The sequence below is a fragment of the Oncorhynchus tshawytscha genome, linkage group LG04 (assembly GCF_018296145.1).
Source record: "Oncorhynchus tshawytscha isolate Ot180627B linkage group LG04, Otsh_v2.0, whole genome shotgun sequence".
NCBI lineage: Eukaryota > Metazoa > Chordata > Actinopteri > Salmoniformes > Salmonidae > Oncorhynchus > Oncorhynchus tshawytscha.
Genome location: NC_056432.1, coordinates 48,851,732 through 48,871,629, shown reverse-complemented (window position 1 = coordinate 48,871,629; position 19,898 = coordinate 48,851,732). Strand labels below are relative to the sequence as shown.

At 39.6% G+C, this 19,898-nt stretch overlaps 1 protein-coding gene across 1 annotated transcript in view; it reads right to left on the bottom strand.

Annotated features, from left to right (window-relative positions):
- The window catches only part of homer1b (homer scaffold protein 1b), a 112,517-nt gene extending 105,499 nt beyond the window's left edge, over positions 1-7,018 (bottom strand). Inside the window, exon 1 of the mRNA XM_024418424.2 lies at positions 6,497-7,018. Coding sequence (XP_024274192.1) covers positions 6,497-6,501 — 5 coding nt within the window. The 5' untranslated portion in view covers positions 6,502-7,018. The remainder of the gene's footprint in view (positions 1-6,496) is intronic.
- Between the last annotated feature and the right edge of the window lie 12,880 nt (positions 7,019-19,898).

Sequence of the window (19,898 nt, the reverse complement as noted above, 5' to 3'; positions counted from 1 at the left end):
GTGTCTCCCAGGTGGCTTGTGGCAAACGTTAAACAACACTTTTTATGGATATCTTTAAGAAATGGCTTTCTTCTTGCCACTCTTCCATAAAGGCCAGATTTGTGCAATATACGACTGATTGTTGTCCTATGGACAGAGTCTCCCACATCAGCTGTAGATCTCTGCAGTTCATCCAGAGTGATCATGGGCCTCTTGGCTGCATCTCTGATCAGTCTTCTCCTTGTATGAGCTGAAAGTTTAGAGGGACGGCCAGGTCTTGGTAGATTTGCAGTGGTCTGATACTCCTTCCATTTCAATATTATCGCTTCCACAGTGCTCCTTGGGATGTTTAAAGCTTGGGAAATCTTTTTGTATCCAAATCCGGCTTTAAACTTCTTCACAACAGTATCTCGGACCTGCCTGGTGTGTTCCTTGTTCTTCATGATGCTCTCTGCGCTTTTAACGGACCTCTGAGACTATCACAGTGCAGGTGCATTTATACAGAGACTTGATTACACACAGGTGGATTGTATTTATCATCATTAGTCATTTAGGTCAACATTGGATCATTCAGAGATCCTCACTGAACTTCTGGAGAGAGTTTGCTGCACTGAAAGTAAAGGGGCTGAATAATTTTGCACGCCCAATTTTTCAGTTTTTGATTTGTTAAAGTTTGAAATATCCAATAAATGTCGTTCCACTTCATGATTGTGTCCCACTTGTTGTTGATTCTTCACAAAAAAATACAGTTTTATATCTTTATGTTTGAAGCCTGAAATGTGGCAAAAGGTCGCAAAGTTCAAGGGGGCCGAATACTTTCGCAAGGCACTGTAAGCTGCCCTAGGGAATTCCTGATTCTTCCTGGATTATGTTTGAGAGGCTTCTATTAAAGAACACCCTCTGTGTTGTGTTAGACAGGTAACTCTTTATCCACAATATAGCAAGGGGTGTTAAACCATAACACATATGCTTTTCCAGCAGACTATGATCAATAATGTCAACAACAACAAAAAACATGCAGGGCTTGACATTAACCTGTTTATCCACTTGTTCTTCAGACAAGGAGATGACTGAAAATGTTGCTGTGTTGTTTGATGCAAGAAATCACTTTACAAAATAAAATGCATTATTATTCCCATAACATTATTACAGAGAATCAGACAAATTATGCTACCCTCTGCCTATTGGCTACTTATAGCAGCACCATGTATTTTTATTTCATCTTTATTTATTTAACAGGGAAAACATATAGAGTCCTCGATCTCTTATAAAAATGTGACCTCTATTAACAATGTAAATATACACAGTATTACAAAAATTACAGTCACAGGAGGCGCAAATAAAACATCACAAATCACTCAGAACATTCCTCCACAAATAAGTTCCCAATCAATACTTTACATTTCCAGAACTGCACCAGAACATCAAGATTAAATGTATTTAGAATTTTGTTCCAGCAATAGAGTGCATTAAAACTAAAAGCAGATTTACTTAGCTTTGTGGAGACCCTAGGAACCTCGATAGTTAACCAGTTCACAGGATTGGTTAAATCAGTTGTCTATACTTCAAAAGCAAAGATAAGATGGAAGTTTATGAAGAAGGGCCTTGTAAACAAAACGTGAGTCATGTAGAGATCTACGGGTCTTTAGCAAAATCCAGCCAACCTTTTGAAACAGTGATGAGTATCAAAACTGTCATCTGTAACAAGCTCTTTACCTGACTCGTTTTTCAAAGATGTCTAGAAATGTACATGTTTTGTGCTCCTGTAGAAAGCAATCACTCCCCTATTGCTGACTACAAAGAATTTACAACTGGGCTAATAACTCACTAACTAGGAAAGGAAATGAACAAAATGTGCACATGTGGATACATGCAGCTCTCGCTTTGATCTCAAAATAAGCTGCATATATTGACCGATTATGCTGTAAACACATTCCAGTTCAAAGTAAATGGCACAGATCCATACAGTACCAGTCAAACGTTTGGAAACACCTACTCATGCAAAGGTTTTTCTTTATTTTTACTGTTTTCTACATTGTAGATAACAGTGAAGACATCAAAACTATGAAATAACACATATGGAATCATATCATAACTAAAAATGTGTGAAACTAATTTTATATTTGAGATTCTTCAAAGTAGTCACCCTTTGCCTTGATGACAGCTTTACACACTCTTGGTATTCTCTCAACCAACTTCACCTGGAATGCTTTATCAACAGTTTTGAAGCAGTTCCCATATATGCTGAGCACTCTTTGGCTGTTTTTTCTTCCAAATCATCCCAAATCATCTCATTTGGGTTGAGGTTGGCAGATTGTGAACAGAGAATGTGAAATATTCCTCGATATTAAAAATGACCCAAGCCGCTAATAATAGCAACAATGCAAGCCTATCGACACACTTTCATACTCATGCATTACTGCTGTAATGCTTGTTATAGCGTTGAGTGGAAATAAGAAGAATGCGCAATAGATTGGCTTATAAAAGTGTTGAATACAAAGTGTTGACAGAGCTGAGTAAGAACTTAAACAGCAGCTCTTTGCTGTATTCGTTGACAGTCTCTCTCTCTAGTCATGATTTTAAACGTTTTTAAATCTCACAGTATAAACTTTGTTGTAGCTTTCATTTATGCCTGATACGTTACTGCAGACATGGTAATCTGAGCCATCCGATTGGCCAGCGGTAGACCTATAGTGCACTTAATTTGCTCTCTCGGTCCGCCGGCAAGGCAGAGTTGGTATCTTCAGACACATGAAATGGTTCAAAATGGCATTCTCTTAACCAACTTCACTTGAAATGGTTTTTCAACGGTTTTGAAGAATTTCCCAGATATGCTGAGCACTTGTTGGCTGCTTTTCCTTCACTCTGCGGTCCAACTCATCCCAAACCGTTTCAATCAGCTTAGAGGGAACATTGTTCATGACCGCCAGAGAACTGCCTGTCTGTCTCTGACAAATTACACTGGTGATCAACCTGAGACACGATATGTGATATGGGAAAACAGTGAAACACCCAGAGTATGACCTGAACATACTGCAGCAATATTAACTCTCACACAGGTACCAGAGTGGTTTGGTGTAAAAACATTTCTGGGGCCCATAGTTTATAAGATATCCCTGATCTTGTAATCTAACCAGGTAAAAATCCGGACCTTATACGCTATGACATGCATAATCTGTTGTAAAAAGGTTTAATATGGGCTATGATGGGACCAGAGTTTTTCTAATCAGGTCACATGGTTTTAAAACAAATCCTGGAAAAACTCCTGGCCTTTGGGAGGATGAAAAAACTCTGTCAAACTGCAGCAACCTTGTACTTGTTAATATTAATTATATTTTAAAGAAGGAATAGGGGAGTTTCCTACACACAAACACAGAGAAAGCAACATGATTGGACAATACATCTCACAGGGCTGAGTTTGCTTTATGCAGGTTTGCATCGTGTGGTCCCGCCCTATGCAACTATAGGCCTAATAAAAAAATGTGCTCACAGTCTATGCAAACTATCCAGTTAATAATTTTGGATTGAAAATGTCTAGGTAGCCTAGTCAGCCCAAGTTTGAATATAAACCAAATTTGATCCCATTCACATTCTCCAAAAACAAATGGTCTAAAAATACACAATATTACAGCTTAATTTACACTGGCCAGAGGGACAAGGCGCATAGTAGGCTGATCAACTGTTTGTAGGTTACAGTCGACCAGACTGAAAAATAGTCTTGTTTCCATGCAATAAAGCATGTCAGATCGCTAATGTTTAGGTGTGGGTTGCTACATTTATGTTTGTAAGAGTTTTTGCTTGTGTCAGTCGGGAGTAATGTGTTATCACCAACGGTATTATAGTAAATGAATACTGAAATAAAATAATTAACAAATCCATTTGAAAAACTAAACCAATACAGAAGCTGTTAACTTTGATTCCAAAACTAACAAAAAAGTATAGTAACATCATGAATTATATTCGGTTGTACTTTTTTGGGAAAAGCTCAGACCAACATGGCAGTGTTGGCATTGTTAATAAAATATTTTCTTTATAATGACAAAATAAACATGTATCTAACCCCCATATTACACACTCACACACTGAAATCATAAAATAATATTATGGATGTACACATTGTACAATCAATCAGTGAGAGAGAGATTCTCCAATATCACATTTATTGGTATATATCCGCTGTACACATAAATCATGGCAAAATGGTTCCTGTTTCAGTCATGTCTTTCATCATGTTTGCGTGTGTCAAACAAAAACAAAAAAGGTGTCTATGTTCACTTTTTTATGGAAAGGTGTCTATGTTCACTTTTTTATGGAAAGGTGTCTATGCTCACTTTCAGTTGTTGTCCAACAGTAATGTATCTTCTCTCCCATTACTATTATAGCTGTAAGTTGTTTGGTTGTGTGCCAGAATGTTTAGGGTGAAATATAACTTTGTCATAGAACTTTACATTATAACATTACTGTAGGACAGCCAGAGGCAGAGACAGCACATTCTGCTGCACTTATAGAGGAGAGTTTGACATTTTTCTAGCTCACATGACCCTCACAGCTGAGCATGGGTACAATCAAACAACACAGATAATAGAGGCACACACACACACACACACACAGCTGAGCGTGGTTACAGTTACAGCATCATTAGATTAGAAGTACCAAAGCTGGCTGTGGTTCAGAGCAGGATCACACACACATGTATGCACACGCACACACATACAGCACACTCCAGATATAGGAGTTAAGTACAGTCAAGTCCTGAGAAGTGCAGTGCATTGTGACTGTCGTGAATTCATGTAAATATCCTGAGAAATAAAGAAAAATGTAATTGCTTTGGGCCTGGGCGTGTGTGGACTGAATCTCATTATCAAAACCATTGTGGGTTAATTAAATCATTGATGCAGTTGCGTAACAGAAACATAGTCACCAGCAGAGTTGGTGTGTCCTGTGTGTGTGGGGGGGACGGGCTGGCATTCAAATTTCTTCACTCAGTCTACACTAGTCTTAACCGTGCTTATAGGTGAACAATAGTAGGGCTAAATACCACAACGAACCCTTCTGCTCTGTGTAATTAAGAGTGCTTCATCACAGACTGTGGCTGAACCTGATTCAGAGGGGTTGGGTTAAATGCAGAAGACGCATTCAGTTGTACAACTGACTAGGTATCCCTCTTTCCCTTTCCTTTGGGGGATGAATAGCCTGGTTCCATTCCCATTTCTCGATATTTTACCCCAAAGCCCCCACCCTTCTCTTGCCTAACCCTATCCCTTCTGCTCTCCCCCTAGTCTTTCAATTCACATCTCATGCCTGGTGAGGCGACATGAGGAGAGAAGGAAGGAGACTAGGAATAGGATGTGAATGTGAAAGATCAAGTAATTTACCAATATGAATAGTGGATACAAGAGTTGTGCTGATGCCTGTACCATACCATTATATCTCAATCCCAACCAATATAACCACAGCACTATTTACTTTACAGAGCATTAGCACTATAATCCTGGTTGGTATAGATTGGCACATTCGTTTTTGGTGTCCTCACTGACCAGTAGTGGATATATGTTTGATAGACATTCTTGGATGAAGACGACACTTTCTAACCATAGATATGATCCTTCTCATAAACCCTCACCCCTAACCCTACATAACAACAAATAGCTCATATAATTACATTGCTGTATATATTGCTATATATATATTGCTATGTACTGGTGTCACAGGAAGTTAGTGGCAACTTAATTGGGGAGGACGGGCTCGTGGTAATGGCTGGAGCAGAATAAGTAGAGTGGTATCAAACACATGGTTTCTATATGTTCGATGCCATTCCATAAATGCCGTTTCAGACACTATTATGAGCCATCCTCATCCTCAGCAGCCTCCACTGACTGGTGTGTTACGGAATAACTTATGACAGTCACTAATATCTACAATAGAACAGGTAGCCTGCTTATCGAGATGAAACATGACAAGCGATAACAAAATGCATTCCACCAATTTGGAACACATTCTCAGTATAATATTATGGTAGGCTACATTTTGAATGATCTTGGCCATCATTGCTGCATTGCATGTCAAAGGCATGGCGATGCTTTGCTTGTCGAGTCAGATTTGTAATATAAGTCTCTGATAAATAACAATCCCTTTACATTGTAAATTAAATCCAGAAGAATGAATGATGTTTAAATAATGTTTACTAACTGCTTTACTCATCTCATATGTATATAGTGTATTCTATTCTATTGTATTTTAGTCAATGCCCCTCCGACATTGCTCGATCTAATATAACTATACTTCTTAATACCATTTTTTTACTTACTAGATTAGTGTGTATTGTTGTGAACTGTTAGATACTACTGCACTGTTGGAGCTAGGAACACAAGCATTTCGCTACACCTGCAATAACATCTGCTAAATATGTGTATGTGACCAATACAATTTGATTTGATTTGGACAGATGAATACCAAATAGCTTAGTCAATCAAAGCCAGTCTCATTCATGTGATTGTAGGCTATTACACAAACTTACCCCATTGTTATTGTAGGTAAACCAAATCAGCAGATGAGCAGATGGAAAATGTTCTCTGGCCAAATTCTGGACGTTGTTTCTGTTGGTTTGGCGCGGTGATTGCCCTCTATAATAGGCGTGTTTCTGCCTCTTCACCGTAGCTCGTCCGAAATAAATTCCAAGGCAAATACTGCATTGTCACATTCACAACAGTGTGAAACTACACATAGCAGAACAGATGTTAATTCACTCGAGATTAATACACATTGCCAGTACCTAAACTACTGTGTTGAAGCGGCGTCCGGAAGAGCCATAGAGAGTTTGATAGAGAGAAATGTGTCCGTCAGACAATTGTCGGGTGTATGAAAACAGGAGAGATGTTATTTCGTTGTTTTCACTGTTTGATCTCCAAACGCCCCCTGACAAGTCCAGTCGATCGGTAAAGCACAGTACCCACTGTCCACCCCATGAGCTCTCTCCTCTCCTCTACGCCCTCTGGTCCCTGCTCTCTCGACCGGACACCTCCTCAGTCCTTAGCAATGTATGTTGCCATAGACGAAGAGACAAAGCAGGATGGACTGAGCACAAAATCGGTCGTTTCCAGCAGGTGGCGTTTATTCGTTTATTTCTCTCACCAAGCGAGGAGTTTTTGTTCGGAGGTCAATGGGATAATTTATTTATTTTGTATTTATTTAACCTTTATTTGTTTAACTATGCAAGTCAGCTAAGAACAAATTCGTATTTACAATGATGGCCTACAAAAGGCAGGGTTGGCATTAAAAATACAAATAAAAATATAGGACAAAACACACATCATGACAAGAGAGACCCCACAACACTACATAAAGAGAGACCTAAAACAACAACATAGTATGGCAGCAACATGTGAAAACACAACATGACAACAAGATGGAAGCAACACAAAATGGCAGCAGCACAACATGGTAGCAGCACAAAACTTGGTACAAACATTATTGAGCACAGACAATAGCACAAAGGGCAAGAAGGTAGAGATAACAATACATCACACAAAGCAGCCACAACTGTCAGTAAGAGTGTCCATGATTGAGTCTTTGAATTAAGAGATTGAGATAAAACAGTCCAGTTTAATTTTTTTTAAATCAGCTCATTCCAGTTGCTGACTGTAGCGAACTGAAAAGCAGAGTGACCCAGGGGTGTGTACTTTGGGGACCTTTAACAAAATGTGACTGGCAGAATGGGTGTTGTATGTGGAGGATGAGGGCTGCAGTAGATGGGTCAATATCACAAAACAGTACCATTTGGACCATTTTTATTTCAGAATTTGTATTCCTTTTATGTTGTACTATAAAAGGGAAATATTAGACTTGTAGACTTAGTTAGATAATTATAAACAGCAATATGGTGTCCACCCTGTTACAGACATGCACTTAACTGTCTTTAATTACTTTCATTGGACTATTTTTAATAATATTTACATTTTCATAAAGCTATTGTGTCCCCTTGTCAATCATGTCCATTTGTTCTGATCAAATTATAAAGAAATAACAGATTGTGTATACATTGTGGGTTTTATACAGAACTTCATCTAATTTGCACCTTATCTTTCTAAATTGAGACAGGTATTAATTATATTTTATCCAAGTTTATAATTGTCTGGTGCTGGCCGTGTCTTACTCTTTAATAAACATTACACAAATTCTTGATATTTGACAATGTAACTGAATTCATTTGAAAAAGAAGCCAAGATAACAGGGTGGACCAAGGTATAACAGAGTGGACAGCTATAAATGGGACAGAACATAAATTAAACCCTGAACACTGAATACTGAACACTGACTAGACATCTACATAGGAATACATGTAGTAACAACACTGGAACTGCTATTTAGTTACATATTCATTGTGAAAAACAACAACACAAAAATACATTGCTGGTACAAAATCATTGGAATTAGCATTAAAACACATTCCTGTGCCTCTCTTCCTCTCCCTCCCTCTCTCGCTCCCCCTCTTTTACCCCAATGCTCTTCCACATACTTCCAGGTGGATTTTTCCATCTGCACAGAGTGTTTATTAACAGCCTGTGGCTCTGGCATCAGACAAATTATCTGTCCTTCAGAGTACCAACAAATATCTTCCTTTGGACTTGGCCAGAATAATTTGTTGATGCCATTCCGGTGCATGCACTTCACCTTAATGTGATGTTCCTCTACATCCATGATGATGCCAAGGTATCCTTCATGGTCATAATTGACAACACACCACTCCCCTACGTGATTAAGTTCAATGGTGCCAGGTCGCCATGTGGTGTCAGCCCTGTCATGAGATGCAGAGGGCTGGTTAGATGCTGCAGGGTCACCCAGAGTTGCCTCTTTGAGCTGAAAACAAGGACAGTCCAACATGCCACTTTCCTTCTTGCACAGACAAATAATGTCCCTGTATTTTATCTGGCCTGGTTAGACACTGATAACCTGATGAAACTGTATTGTTCCTTTAATGGCATCTAAGGCAGGCATCTGAGGTGAGAAGAGATAGCATATGATAAGATATAAAGAGTAACAAACACCTTACACATTTCGATACTCAACCGGCTACTGTACAATAAAAATGTACGTATGTGTGTATGGGGAGGAAGGAGGGTACACCTCTGCTCTTGCCTCAACATCACTCTCAGTAATGAAGAACATCTCCACAGAGGAGACCCTTTAGGACATTGTACAGGGCCTGTGCAACTGGGATATCCTTTCCATGGTGCACTGCTCTATCTGCAGATCTCTTGAGGCTCCAACACCATCGTGTGCCGCCTTGCAGTGGCTGGACCAAAAGAAATTCCAGTTGACCTCTTGAAAGCCTTGTTTGTGTGGTTCTGTGGCAAGTAGGTAGAAGTTCCCTTATTGCTTGTATTGTGTAGCCAGTTCGTCACTAAAGAAATGAAGCCTGCAGTCTTCAGGGTACTTCTGCTTCAACATAGGAAGAACGGGAACAAGGTGGGCCCAAATGGCGGGTGAATCATGTCTGCGTGATGGTGAAATGGAGCAAAAAGCAATTGATGGTTGGTCTGCAGCAGTGTAGAGCACTGCAGTGTGGAGAGTGGCTTGCTGGTGAGATCCTCCAAAATGCACGGACTGGATCTCTTGACTGTATTTGCATGAATAGTTTTCGCTGAAGTCAATGTGTGGCAAGCATTCATTGTTCTTCAGACTCTCACTAAGCTCCCTATAGGCCCTGTATTGCCACTTGATATTAAAGATGTACTGCCTAAATTTGGCGAGTCTATCTTGAAACTGACTGACCAGTTCAGATTCTGTTATTGTGACCTCCCACTTCACGGTTATCATGGAGCACTTCTCTTCATCTTTTTGTATCTTCTCCCAAGGTCCATTGTGTCAGAGGAACTTCTACATTCCCAGGAGGTTTCACGTATTCTAACCTTGAAGGCCCAGGCTGATTTTTAGGAGTTGAGGGAGGTGTTTGGGACTGCAGCAATGCACTATCCTTGGCCCTGGCTCTGAGTATCCTTTTTGAATCATCAAATCAAATCAAATGTATTTATAAAGCCCTTCTTACATCAGCTGATATCTCAAAGTGCTGTACAGAAACCCAGCCTAAAACCCCAAACAGCAAGCAATGCAGGTGTAGAAGCACGGTGGCTAGGAAAAACTCCCTAGAAAGGAATCTCTCCATTGCTTCCTTTCTGCACGCTACACTCTGTCACTGAGTTCAGCTATTGTCTTCTTCTTCCCTGTCTCTTTATCTTTCCTCCATTTCTCCCTCTATTTCTCTAGATTTCTCTCCTTCTTTCTGAGTCAGCATTACGTCGTTCTCTGTATTGCCGCTGTCTTTCTGCTGCACTAAGAGGTGCAATTCCTTCAGAAAAACCTGATTCAATTGATATTTATTATTAAAATACTATACATGCTATAAACACTGTAATTATGTCTTACAATTTATGAATAAAAACACATATTTTGCAACACATTACTACAAAATATCCATTTGTCCACCCTGTTGAGTGCATGTCCACCCTGTTACATGTACATGGATAACAGGGTGGACAATAACAGGGTGGACATTTTGTGCTCTCAACTATGCTCCAAGTGATCGTGATGAAGCTAGGATAATGGCTGCCACTTGAAAAGGAATTTGCATTGTTAGACAAATATATTTTGAAATTATGAAATTCGATTAGCGTCTTTAGTATTTTTGCTTAACAGGGTGGACATGTTATGCTTTCCCACATCACATCACCAACATATAATGATGAAAATGTAATAGTATGAAATCTAGATACTCATCAGGTTCACCACAGTTGTTTTCCCGCTAAGGAAGTGACATACTTTCCTATTTGTGATGTCATTGTAGAAAATATATATTTTCTGAAAGTGCCAGTAACCACAATGTAACAGGGTGGACAACGACTTTGAGAATGTACAGAAAATAGTCAATATTCTTAGAAAAAATGCAGCATTTAACATAAAAAGACTATACATAAGATAACATTTAATGAAGAAAATTAGGATTTTTTTTATTTTTATGTATTATTTTATTCCTAATTATTCTCGTTCGAGTTGATTGAGCAGCACTTGGAACATTGAAAAATTGCCTCCTTCCACTGAAATAAAATAGTCTAAAATCTATTTTTCTTTTTTTACTTTGAAGTCTATGTCATTATGCTTTTATTATCATGAAGGCATACACACATAAGGATCCATTTGAAATGTGATCCAATGTATATTTTTTTATATAGAATTTTGAATGATTTACCTTGAGGACCAAAAATAATAATTTTTGTGATTTTGACCCAGGTATCTCAGATAGGGGGAGTGAGGCCTAAGAAGGTTTCATAAAGAAGCATCAACCAGTGGGTCTTGCGACGGGTATACAGAGATGACCAGTTTACAGAGTAGTATAGAGTGCAGTGATGTGTCCTATAAGGAGCATTGGAGGCAAATCTGATGGCCGAATGGTAAAGAACATCTAGCTGCTTGAGAGCACCTTTACCTGCCGGTCAATAAATTACGTCTCCGTAGTCTATCATGGGTAGGATGATCTGAATCAGGGTTAGTTTGGCAGCTGGGGTGAAAGAGGAGTAATTACGATAGAGTAAACAAAGTATAGATTTAATCTTAGCCTGCAGCTTTGATATGTGCTGACAGAAGGACAGTGTACCATCTAGCCATACTCCCAAGTACTTGTATGAGGTGACTACCTCAAGCTATAAAACCCTCAGAGGTAGTTATCACACCGGTGGGGATAGGGGCATTCTTCATATCGAACCACATGACCTTTGTTTTGGAGGTGTTCAGAACAAGGGTTAAGGGCAGAGAAAGCTTGTTAGACACAAAGAAAGCTTAACAGAAAATGCGGGGAGGGGCCAGCTGAGAATAAGACTGTATCATATGCATATAAATGGATGAAAGAGCTTCCTACTGCTTGAGCTATGTTGTTGATGTAAATTGAGAAGAGCTTGGGACCTAGAATCGAGCCTTGGGGTACTCCCTTGGTGACAGGCAGTGGCTGAGACAGCAGATGTTCTGACTTTATACACTGCACTCTTTGAGATAGGTAGTTAGCAAACCAGGCCAAAGACTCCTCAGAGACACCAATACTCCTTAGCCGGTCCAAAAGAATGGAATGGTCTACCGTATCAAAAGCTTTGACCAAGTCAATAAAAATAGCAGCACAACATTTCTTAGAATCAAGGACAATGATGACATAATTTAGGACCTTAAATTTGCAGTGACAAATCCATAACCTGAGCGCAAACCAGATTGCGTACCCGAGAGAATACTAGACACGTCAAGAAAGTCAGTCAGTTGATTATTGACAGGTTTTTCCAACACTTTTGATAAACAGGGCAAAATAGAAATGGGCCTATAACAGTTAGGATCAGCTTGATCTCCCCCTTTAAATAAAATATGCACCGTGGCTGCCTTCCAAGCAATGGGAACCTCCCCAGAGAGGAGAGACAGGTTAAAAAGGTAAGAGATAGAAACGGTCTAAACCATATGACCCAGATGTTTTTTGGGGTCAAGTTTAAGTATCTCCTTTAGCACCCTGGACTCAGTGAGGGAGGGGGAAATGGGGCAGGGGGAAAAGAGGGAGGAGAATCGGGGATAGTCTCATTAGAAGGGGTGGGAGATGAGGAAATGTTGGGAGGGTAAGGAGGCATGACCAAGTCAAATAGGAATCCTGACTTGATGAAGTGGTGATTGAAGAGCTCAGCCATGTGCTCCTTGTCAGTAACAACCACATCATCAACATAAAGGGACATGGGCAGCTGTGAGGAAGAGGGTTTATTCTCCAGGTCTTTGTCCATTTACATATCTTCTTGGGGTTAGACCCACAGAGAGAGAACTGCTCCATAAAGTAACTAGCTTTGGCCTTCCAGATAGCTTGAGTGCACTTATTTCAAATGTGCCTGAACGAGAGCCAGTCAGCCTGAGTATGTGTGTGCCAAGCTATTTGCCAAATGGAATTCTTGAGATGGAGTAATGCTGCCAGATCACAGTCGAACCAGGGGCTGAACCTGTTTTTAATTCAAATTTTCTTTATGGCCGTGTATTTGTCACTGAAAATATTTTTTTCAAGGTCCAAGCATCTTCGACAGAATGTCGAATTTGGTTAACACAAAATGTAATGACTTATTTGCTTCTTGTGGCTTATTTGATCAAATATCATTTTTGTAATGATTAGGTTGTTATGAGTGTACTGATACAGTGCCTTGCAAAAGTATTCATCCCCCTTGGTTGCATTACAACCTGTAATTTAAATGGATTTGTATTTGTATTTCATGTAATGGACATACACAAAACAGTCCAAATTGGTGAAGTGAAATGTAAAAAAAAAAACTTGTTTAAAAAAAAAATTTAATTTAAAAAACTGAAAAGTGGTGCGTGCATATGTATTCACACCTTTGCTATGAAGCCCCTAAATAAGATTGGGTGCAAACAAATACCTTCAGAAGTCACATAATTGGTTAAATAAAGTCCACCTCTGTGCAATCTACGTGTCACATGATCTCAGTATATGTACACCTGTTCTGAAAGGCCCCAGAGTCTGCAACACCACCAAACAAGGGGCACCAACAAGCAAGTGGCACAAAGAAGGCCAAGGAGCTCTCGAAACAGATCAGGGACAAAGTTGTGGAGAAGTACAGATCAGGGTTGAGTTATAAAAAAATATCTGAAACTTTGTACATCCCACGGAGAACCATTAAATCCATTATTAAAAATGGAAAGAATATGGCACCACAACAAACCTGCCAAGAGAGGCCTGCCCACCAAAACTCACAGACCAGGCAAGGTGGGCATTAATCAGAGGTGCAACAAAGAGACCAAAGATAACCCTGAAAGAGCTGCAAAGCTCCACAGCGGAGATTGGAGTTTAAGCCGTACACTCCACATCGCTGGGCTTTACGGAAGAGTGGCCAGAAGAAAAGCCATTACTTAAAGAAATAAATAAGCAAACACGTTTGGTGTTCGCCAAAAGGCATGTGGGAGACTCCCCAAACATGGAAGAAGGTACTCTGGTCAGATGAGACTAAAATGTAGCTTTTTGGCCATTAAGGAAAATGCTATGTCTGACGCAAACCCAATACTTCTTATCACCCCGAAAATACCATCCCCACAGTGAAGCATGGTGGTGGCAGCATCATGTTGTGGGGATATTTTTCATCGGCAGGGACTGGGAAACGGGTCAGAATTGAAGGAATGATGGATGGCGCTAAATACAGGGAAATTCTTGAGGGAAATCTGCTTCAGTCTTCCAGAGATTTGAGACTGGGAGGGAGGTTCACCTTCCAGCAAGACAATGACCCTAAGCATTCTGCTAAAGCAACACTTGGGTGGTTTAAGAGGAAACATTTAAATGTCTTGGAATGGCTGAGTCAAAGTCCAGACCTCAATCCAATTGAGAATATGTGGTATGACTTAAAGATTGCGGTACACCAGCGGAACCCATCCAACTTGAAGGAGCTGGAGCAGTTTTGCCTTGAAGAATGGGCAAAAATCCCAGTGGCTAAATGTGCCAAGCTTATAGAGACATACCCCAAGAGACTTGCAGCTGAAATTGCTGCAAAAGGGTGGCTCTACAAAGTATTGACTTTTGGGGGGGGTTGAATAGTTATGCACGCTCAAGTTCTTCTTATTTTTTGTCTTATTTCTTGTTTGTTTCGCAATAAAATATATTTTGCATCTTCAAAGTAGTAGGCATGTTGTGAAAATCAATTGATACATCCCCCCAAAAATCCATTTTAATTCCAGTTTGTAAGGCAACAAAATAGGAAAATGCCAATGGGGTGAATACTTTCACAAGCCACTGTATATGTAGGACACGTTACATCCCAACAACTTTGAGATAAAACACTTTATATCGAAGTTGTGCCAGGACATCTCTAGTTACCGCAGCCACAGCGTTATAAACCCGCCTATTTCTAAAATGTTTCTTCTTAAAATGTGATTTTAAACCTAACCCTATCCTCAACCACACTGATAACCTCATGCCTAACTATAATTTCAATGAAAAGCAAAAAGCACATAATAAACCAATTTTGACCTTGTGGCTATTGTGGTTATCTAGTGGAAACCATTGTGCCTGAGCTCCTCACACATCTCTGCCCTCTCATTGGCTAGAATGGTCCAATCTGATCTTGCCTCCTCCCGACTGCCTTCCATTTTCACTGATCACTTTTTCATGCACATCAATGTCCAGTTATTATTCGGTATACTCAAGTATTTTTCTTTTTGAATTGCCTCAGGTAAACATAAAGTAACCCTTTTACAATAACCCAAAAAAGCTTGTATCTGTCGTGGAATATTCTAATCAAGTGAGAGAGACTTTGTCATTTCTTCAAACAATCATCTTTATTCAATATCAATTAATTGTTGCAATAACTCCAAAACAGAGGAAAGATTGGTCCTGAGCAAAATGACCATCTATAAGGAAATTAAACACTGAGAAAACTATGAAACGTTTCTGATAAGACTTCAGGTTGTCTTGGGTGCATATTTTTATGTGGTTGATATACTGTCTGCTTGCATAACAGTGTCAAAGATAACACATTACATGGGCATTCACATTTTCTCAAGAGATGCTAAATATACAGCTCTGGAAAAAATTAAGAGACCTGTCACGCCCTGGTCTTAGTATTTTGTGTTTTCTTTATTTATTTGGTCAGGCCAGGGTGTATTTGGTCAGGCCATGGGTTTATTTTGTGTTGTGTTTATGTATGGGGGTTTTTCGTAGGTTTTGGGATTGTGGCTTAGTGGGGTTTTCTAGCATAGTCTATGGTTGCCTGAGGCGGTTCTCAATCAGAGGCAGGTGATTCTCGTTGTCTCTGATTGGGAACCATATTTAGGCAGCCATATTCTTTGAGTGTTTGGTGGGTGATTGTTCCTGTCTCTGTGTTTGTTGTTCACAGATAGGCTGTATAGGTTTTCGCATTCTGTTTGTTGTTTTTGTATTGTTCGCTTTTCTTCATTATTAAACATGTATGTAAATTACCACGCTGCATTTTGGTCCGACTCTCCTTCGACGGAAGAAAACCGTAACAAGACCACTGCAAAATGATCAGTTTCTCTGGTTTTACCATTTATAGGTATGTGTTTGGGTAAAATGGACATATTTGTTTTATTCTACAAACTACTGACAACACTTCTTCCAAATTCCAAATACACATATTGTCATTTAGAGCATTTATTTGCAGAAAATGACCAGTTGTCATTTTCTGCAAATAAATGCTCTAAATGACAATATGTTTATTTGGAATTTGGAAGAAATTTTCAAGACAATCAAAAAAGATGCACAGTGTTGTCAGACCTTGAATAATGCAAATAATATAATTTCATATTCATTTTTTAACACAATACTAATGTGTTTAGATTGCTGAACAATTCATAAAAATCGCCACCAGACAATTTACATGGACCCCGCCTCCCTTGTACACTGCTGCTACTCGCTGTTTGTTTGTTACCTATGGATAGTCACTTCGCCCCAGCTACTTCGCCCCTCGACTATTCTGTACCCCTGCACACTGACTCTGTACCGATGCCCCCTGTATCTAGCCTCGTTATTCTTATTGTGTTACTTTTTATTATTACTTTAAATAAAAAATATTACCCTTATTTTCAATCACAGCTTTCATGCGTCTTGGCATACTCTCCACCAGTCTTTCACATTGATGATCAATGATCACATTGTGACCATCCATCTTCCTTTTGATCGCATTCCAGAGGTTATCAATGGGGTTCAGGTCTGGAGATTGGGCTGGCCATGACAGAGTCTTGATATGGTGGTCCTCCATCCACACATTGATTGACCTGGCTGTGTGGCATGGAGCATTGTCCAGCTGGAAAAACAATCCTCAGAGTTGGGGAACAATGTCAGAGAAGAAGGAAGCACGTTTTCTTCCAGGAAAACCTTGTACGTGTCTTGATTCATGTGTCCTTCACAAAGACAAATCTTCCCGATTCCAGCCTTGCTGAAGCACCCCCAGATCATCACCGATCCTCCACCAAATTTCACAGTGTGTTCACAGTGTTCACCCATTGTGAAATTTGGTGGAATTCCTTTGTCTCTCCTTCTCCTGCTCTTTCTTTCCCCACCCCTTTCATTGTGTAACCAGCCATCATATTGGGTTAGTCCACTAGGGACTTTTCATTGCATTATGTTAGTAATCAATTCAACCTATACTGTGTATGTTAATGAATTTCTGTGTAATTGTTAAATTAGTTAGGAAATAAATAATTAAGCCAATTTGCGTATGCTGAGTCATCATGTAGACTAGGGTTCGTGCAGATTTATAGAATATTATGACATTCAGAATGAGACTGATATGAGGTAAAATAAATACATTAATAAGTGACTGTTATCTATAGATATGAATATATCTTATAAGAGCCCAATTTGGGAGATAGTAACTCGTTAAATAAGTTTTCCCGTGGTGTCCCAAGTTACTGAGTTAGTTGTTACATGATTAATTGAATCACATAATCAATTAAACATAGTTAATTGATTTGATAAGATAATAGTCATCGCATTAATGATAGTCACGTCACGACACCATCATGAGGGTGCTACAACCTAGCCTATGAATTAAAGTTTACAACTTTGCTGCACACAGGTCGAGAGAAAATGTTGAGGTGACAGCCAGTGACACATGGATAGACAGCGACACATTTAACACCGCCTTGCACACTCTTGCCAGCATCTAGCTGATCTAGGGTGTAATCATTAGTCCAACAAATGCAAACAAGAGTTTCTATTGGACAAATTCAGATATGTTTATCCCCATTTCATTTACGTTTTCTTCCATTTAAGAAACGTTTTTCAACAGAGTCGGCGGAATGAATACACCCCTGATGACACGTAAACAGTTCACTTGTTTTCCCTTCATTTGTGGACTTGCATCAGCAGTATGTAACCAGGCGAAAAAACCTTTCCAAGCCAAACCATATCCTAACCACTACACACAGCCTACATCGTTGTCACCATATTAGCTAAAGTAACGTCCTAGTCAACATAGCTAATAGAACTAATGTGTTAGTAAACCCCCTACAATCATGCAGTATAGCGGTTACACCGGCAGCCCCATTTTTTTCCTTTCTTCTCTAGGGAAAAGTCACTTGGGGCCCAGAGAGGGGAGAGGTCAGGCTTGTCTCTTACATGTCTGGTAATAGGCAGAATATGAGAAAGGGAGAAGTCAGGTTTGAACATTGTCTTCATAATGAATATATCTGTTAAACCATGTGATGGGGAGATGTCGTGGAAAATTGCAAGATTATGTTATAGTGCTTGTAAGATTATTTTATAATCTTTGTATTGCATTAGAATATTGTGTGTGTGTGTGTGTGTTCCACTGAGGATGGGTCTCTCAGCATTCCAGATAGTGAGGTAATGTCTTGGTACTATGAAGTACCAGGAACGAGATTAGAATCTCGTTTTAGTGACCAAACTGAACTATAATTTAGAGCTAATGCTATCTGGCTATGGGATACTTCAAGTAAAAGGCCCTTTGTGAAGTTCCTAAGATCTGTGGTTCGTCATTGTGAGTTGAGAGGGGTGTATCTTGGCTATAAAAGATGAAGTATTCTTTTGTAAGCACTCTCAGAGAATTCATTTATATACGCTGAATTGATCTGAGAGTCACAGGGCTATGGTGAAGCTCATATTATTAGAATATTTAAGTTTAAGTATAACTCTGACTGGTGTGTGGTTTGTAACTCTCATCATTTACTAATACATCAAATTACCACAACACTACACCATGGTGCTAACCTACAGTGTGCTGTTGAGGCTACTGTAGACCTTTATTTCAAAACTGTGTATTTTAATCAATTATTTGGTAACAGTAATATATTTAGTATAGTTTTACTATTTTTATTTTTATGGAATTCAGTGAGGAGGATGGTCCTGCTCTTGTTCCTCTGAGGAGCCTCCACTGGCATTACTCCATTCACAAAATCAAATCAAATCAAATCAAATCTAATTTTATTTGTCACATACACATGGTTAGCAGATGTTAATGCGAGTGTAGCGAAATGCTTGTGCTTCTAGTTCCGACAATGCAGTAATAACGAACAAGTAATCTAACTAACAATTCCAAAAAACTACTGTCTTATACACAGTGTAAGGGGATAAAGAATATGTACATAAGGATATATGAATGAGTGATGGTACAGAGCAGCATAGGCAAGATACAGTAGATGATATCGAGTACAGTATATACATATGAGATGAGTATGTAAACCAAGTGGCATAGTTAAAGTGGCTAGTGATACATGTATTACATAAGGATGCAGTCGATGATATAGAGTACAGTATCTACGTATGCATATGAGATGAATAATGTAGGGTAAGTAACATTATATAAGGTAGCATTGTTTAAAGTGGCTAGTGATATATTTACATCATTTCCCATTATTAAAAGTGGCTGGAGTAGAGTCAGTGTCATTGACAGTGTGTTGGCAGTAGCCACTCAATGTTAGTGGTGGCTGTTTAACAGTCTGATGGCCTTGAGATAGAAGCTGTTTTTCAGTCTCTCGGTCCCAGCTTTGATGCACCTGTACTGACCTCGCCTTCTGGATGACAGCGGGGTGAACAGTCAGTGGCTCGGGTGGTTGATGTCCTTGATGATCTTTATGGCCTTCCTGTAGCATCGGGTGGTGTAGGTGTCCTGGAGGGCAGGTAGTTTGCCCCCGGTGATGCGTTGTGCAGACCTCACTACCCTCTGGAGAGCCTTACGGTTGAGGGCGGTGCAGTTGCCATACCAGGCGGTGATACAGCCCGCCAGGATGCTCTCGATTGTGCATCTGTAGAAGTTTGTGAGTGCTTTTGGTGACAAGCCGAATTTCTTCAGCCTCCTGAGGTTAAAGAGGCGCTCCTGCGCCTTCCTCACGATGCTGTCTGTGTGAGTGGACTAATTCAGTTTGTCTGTGATGTG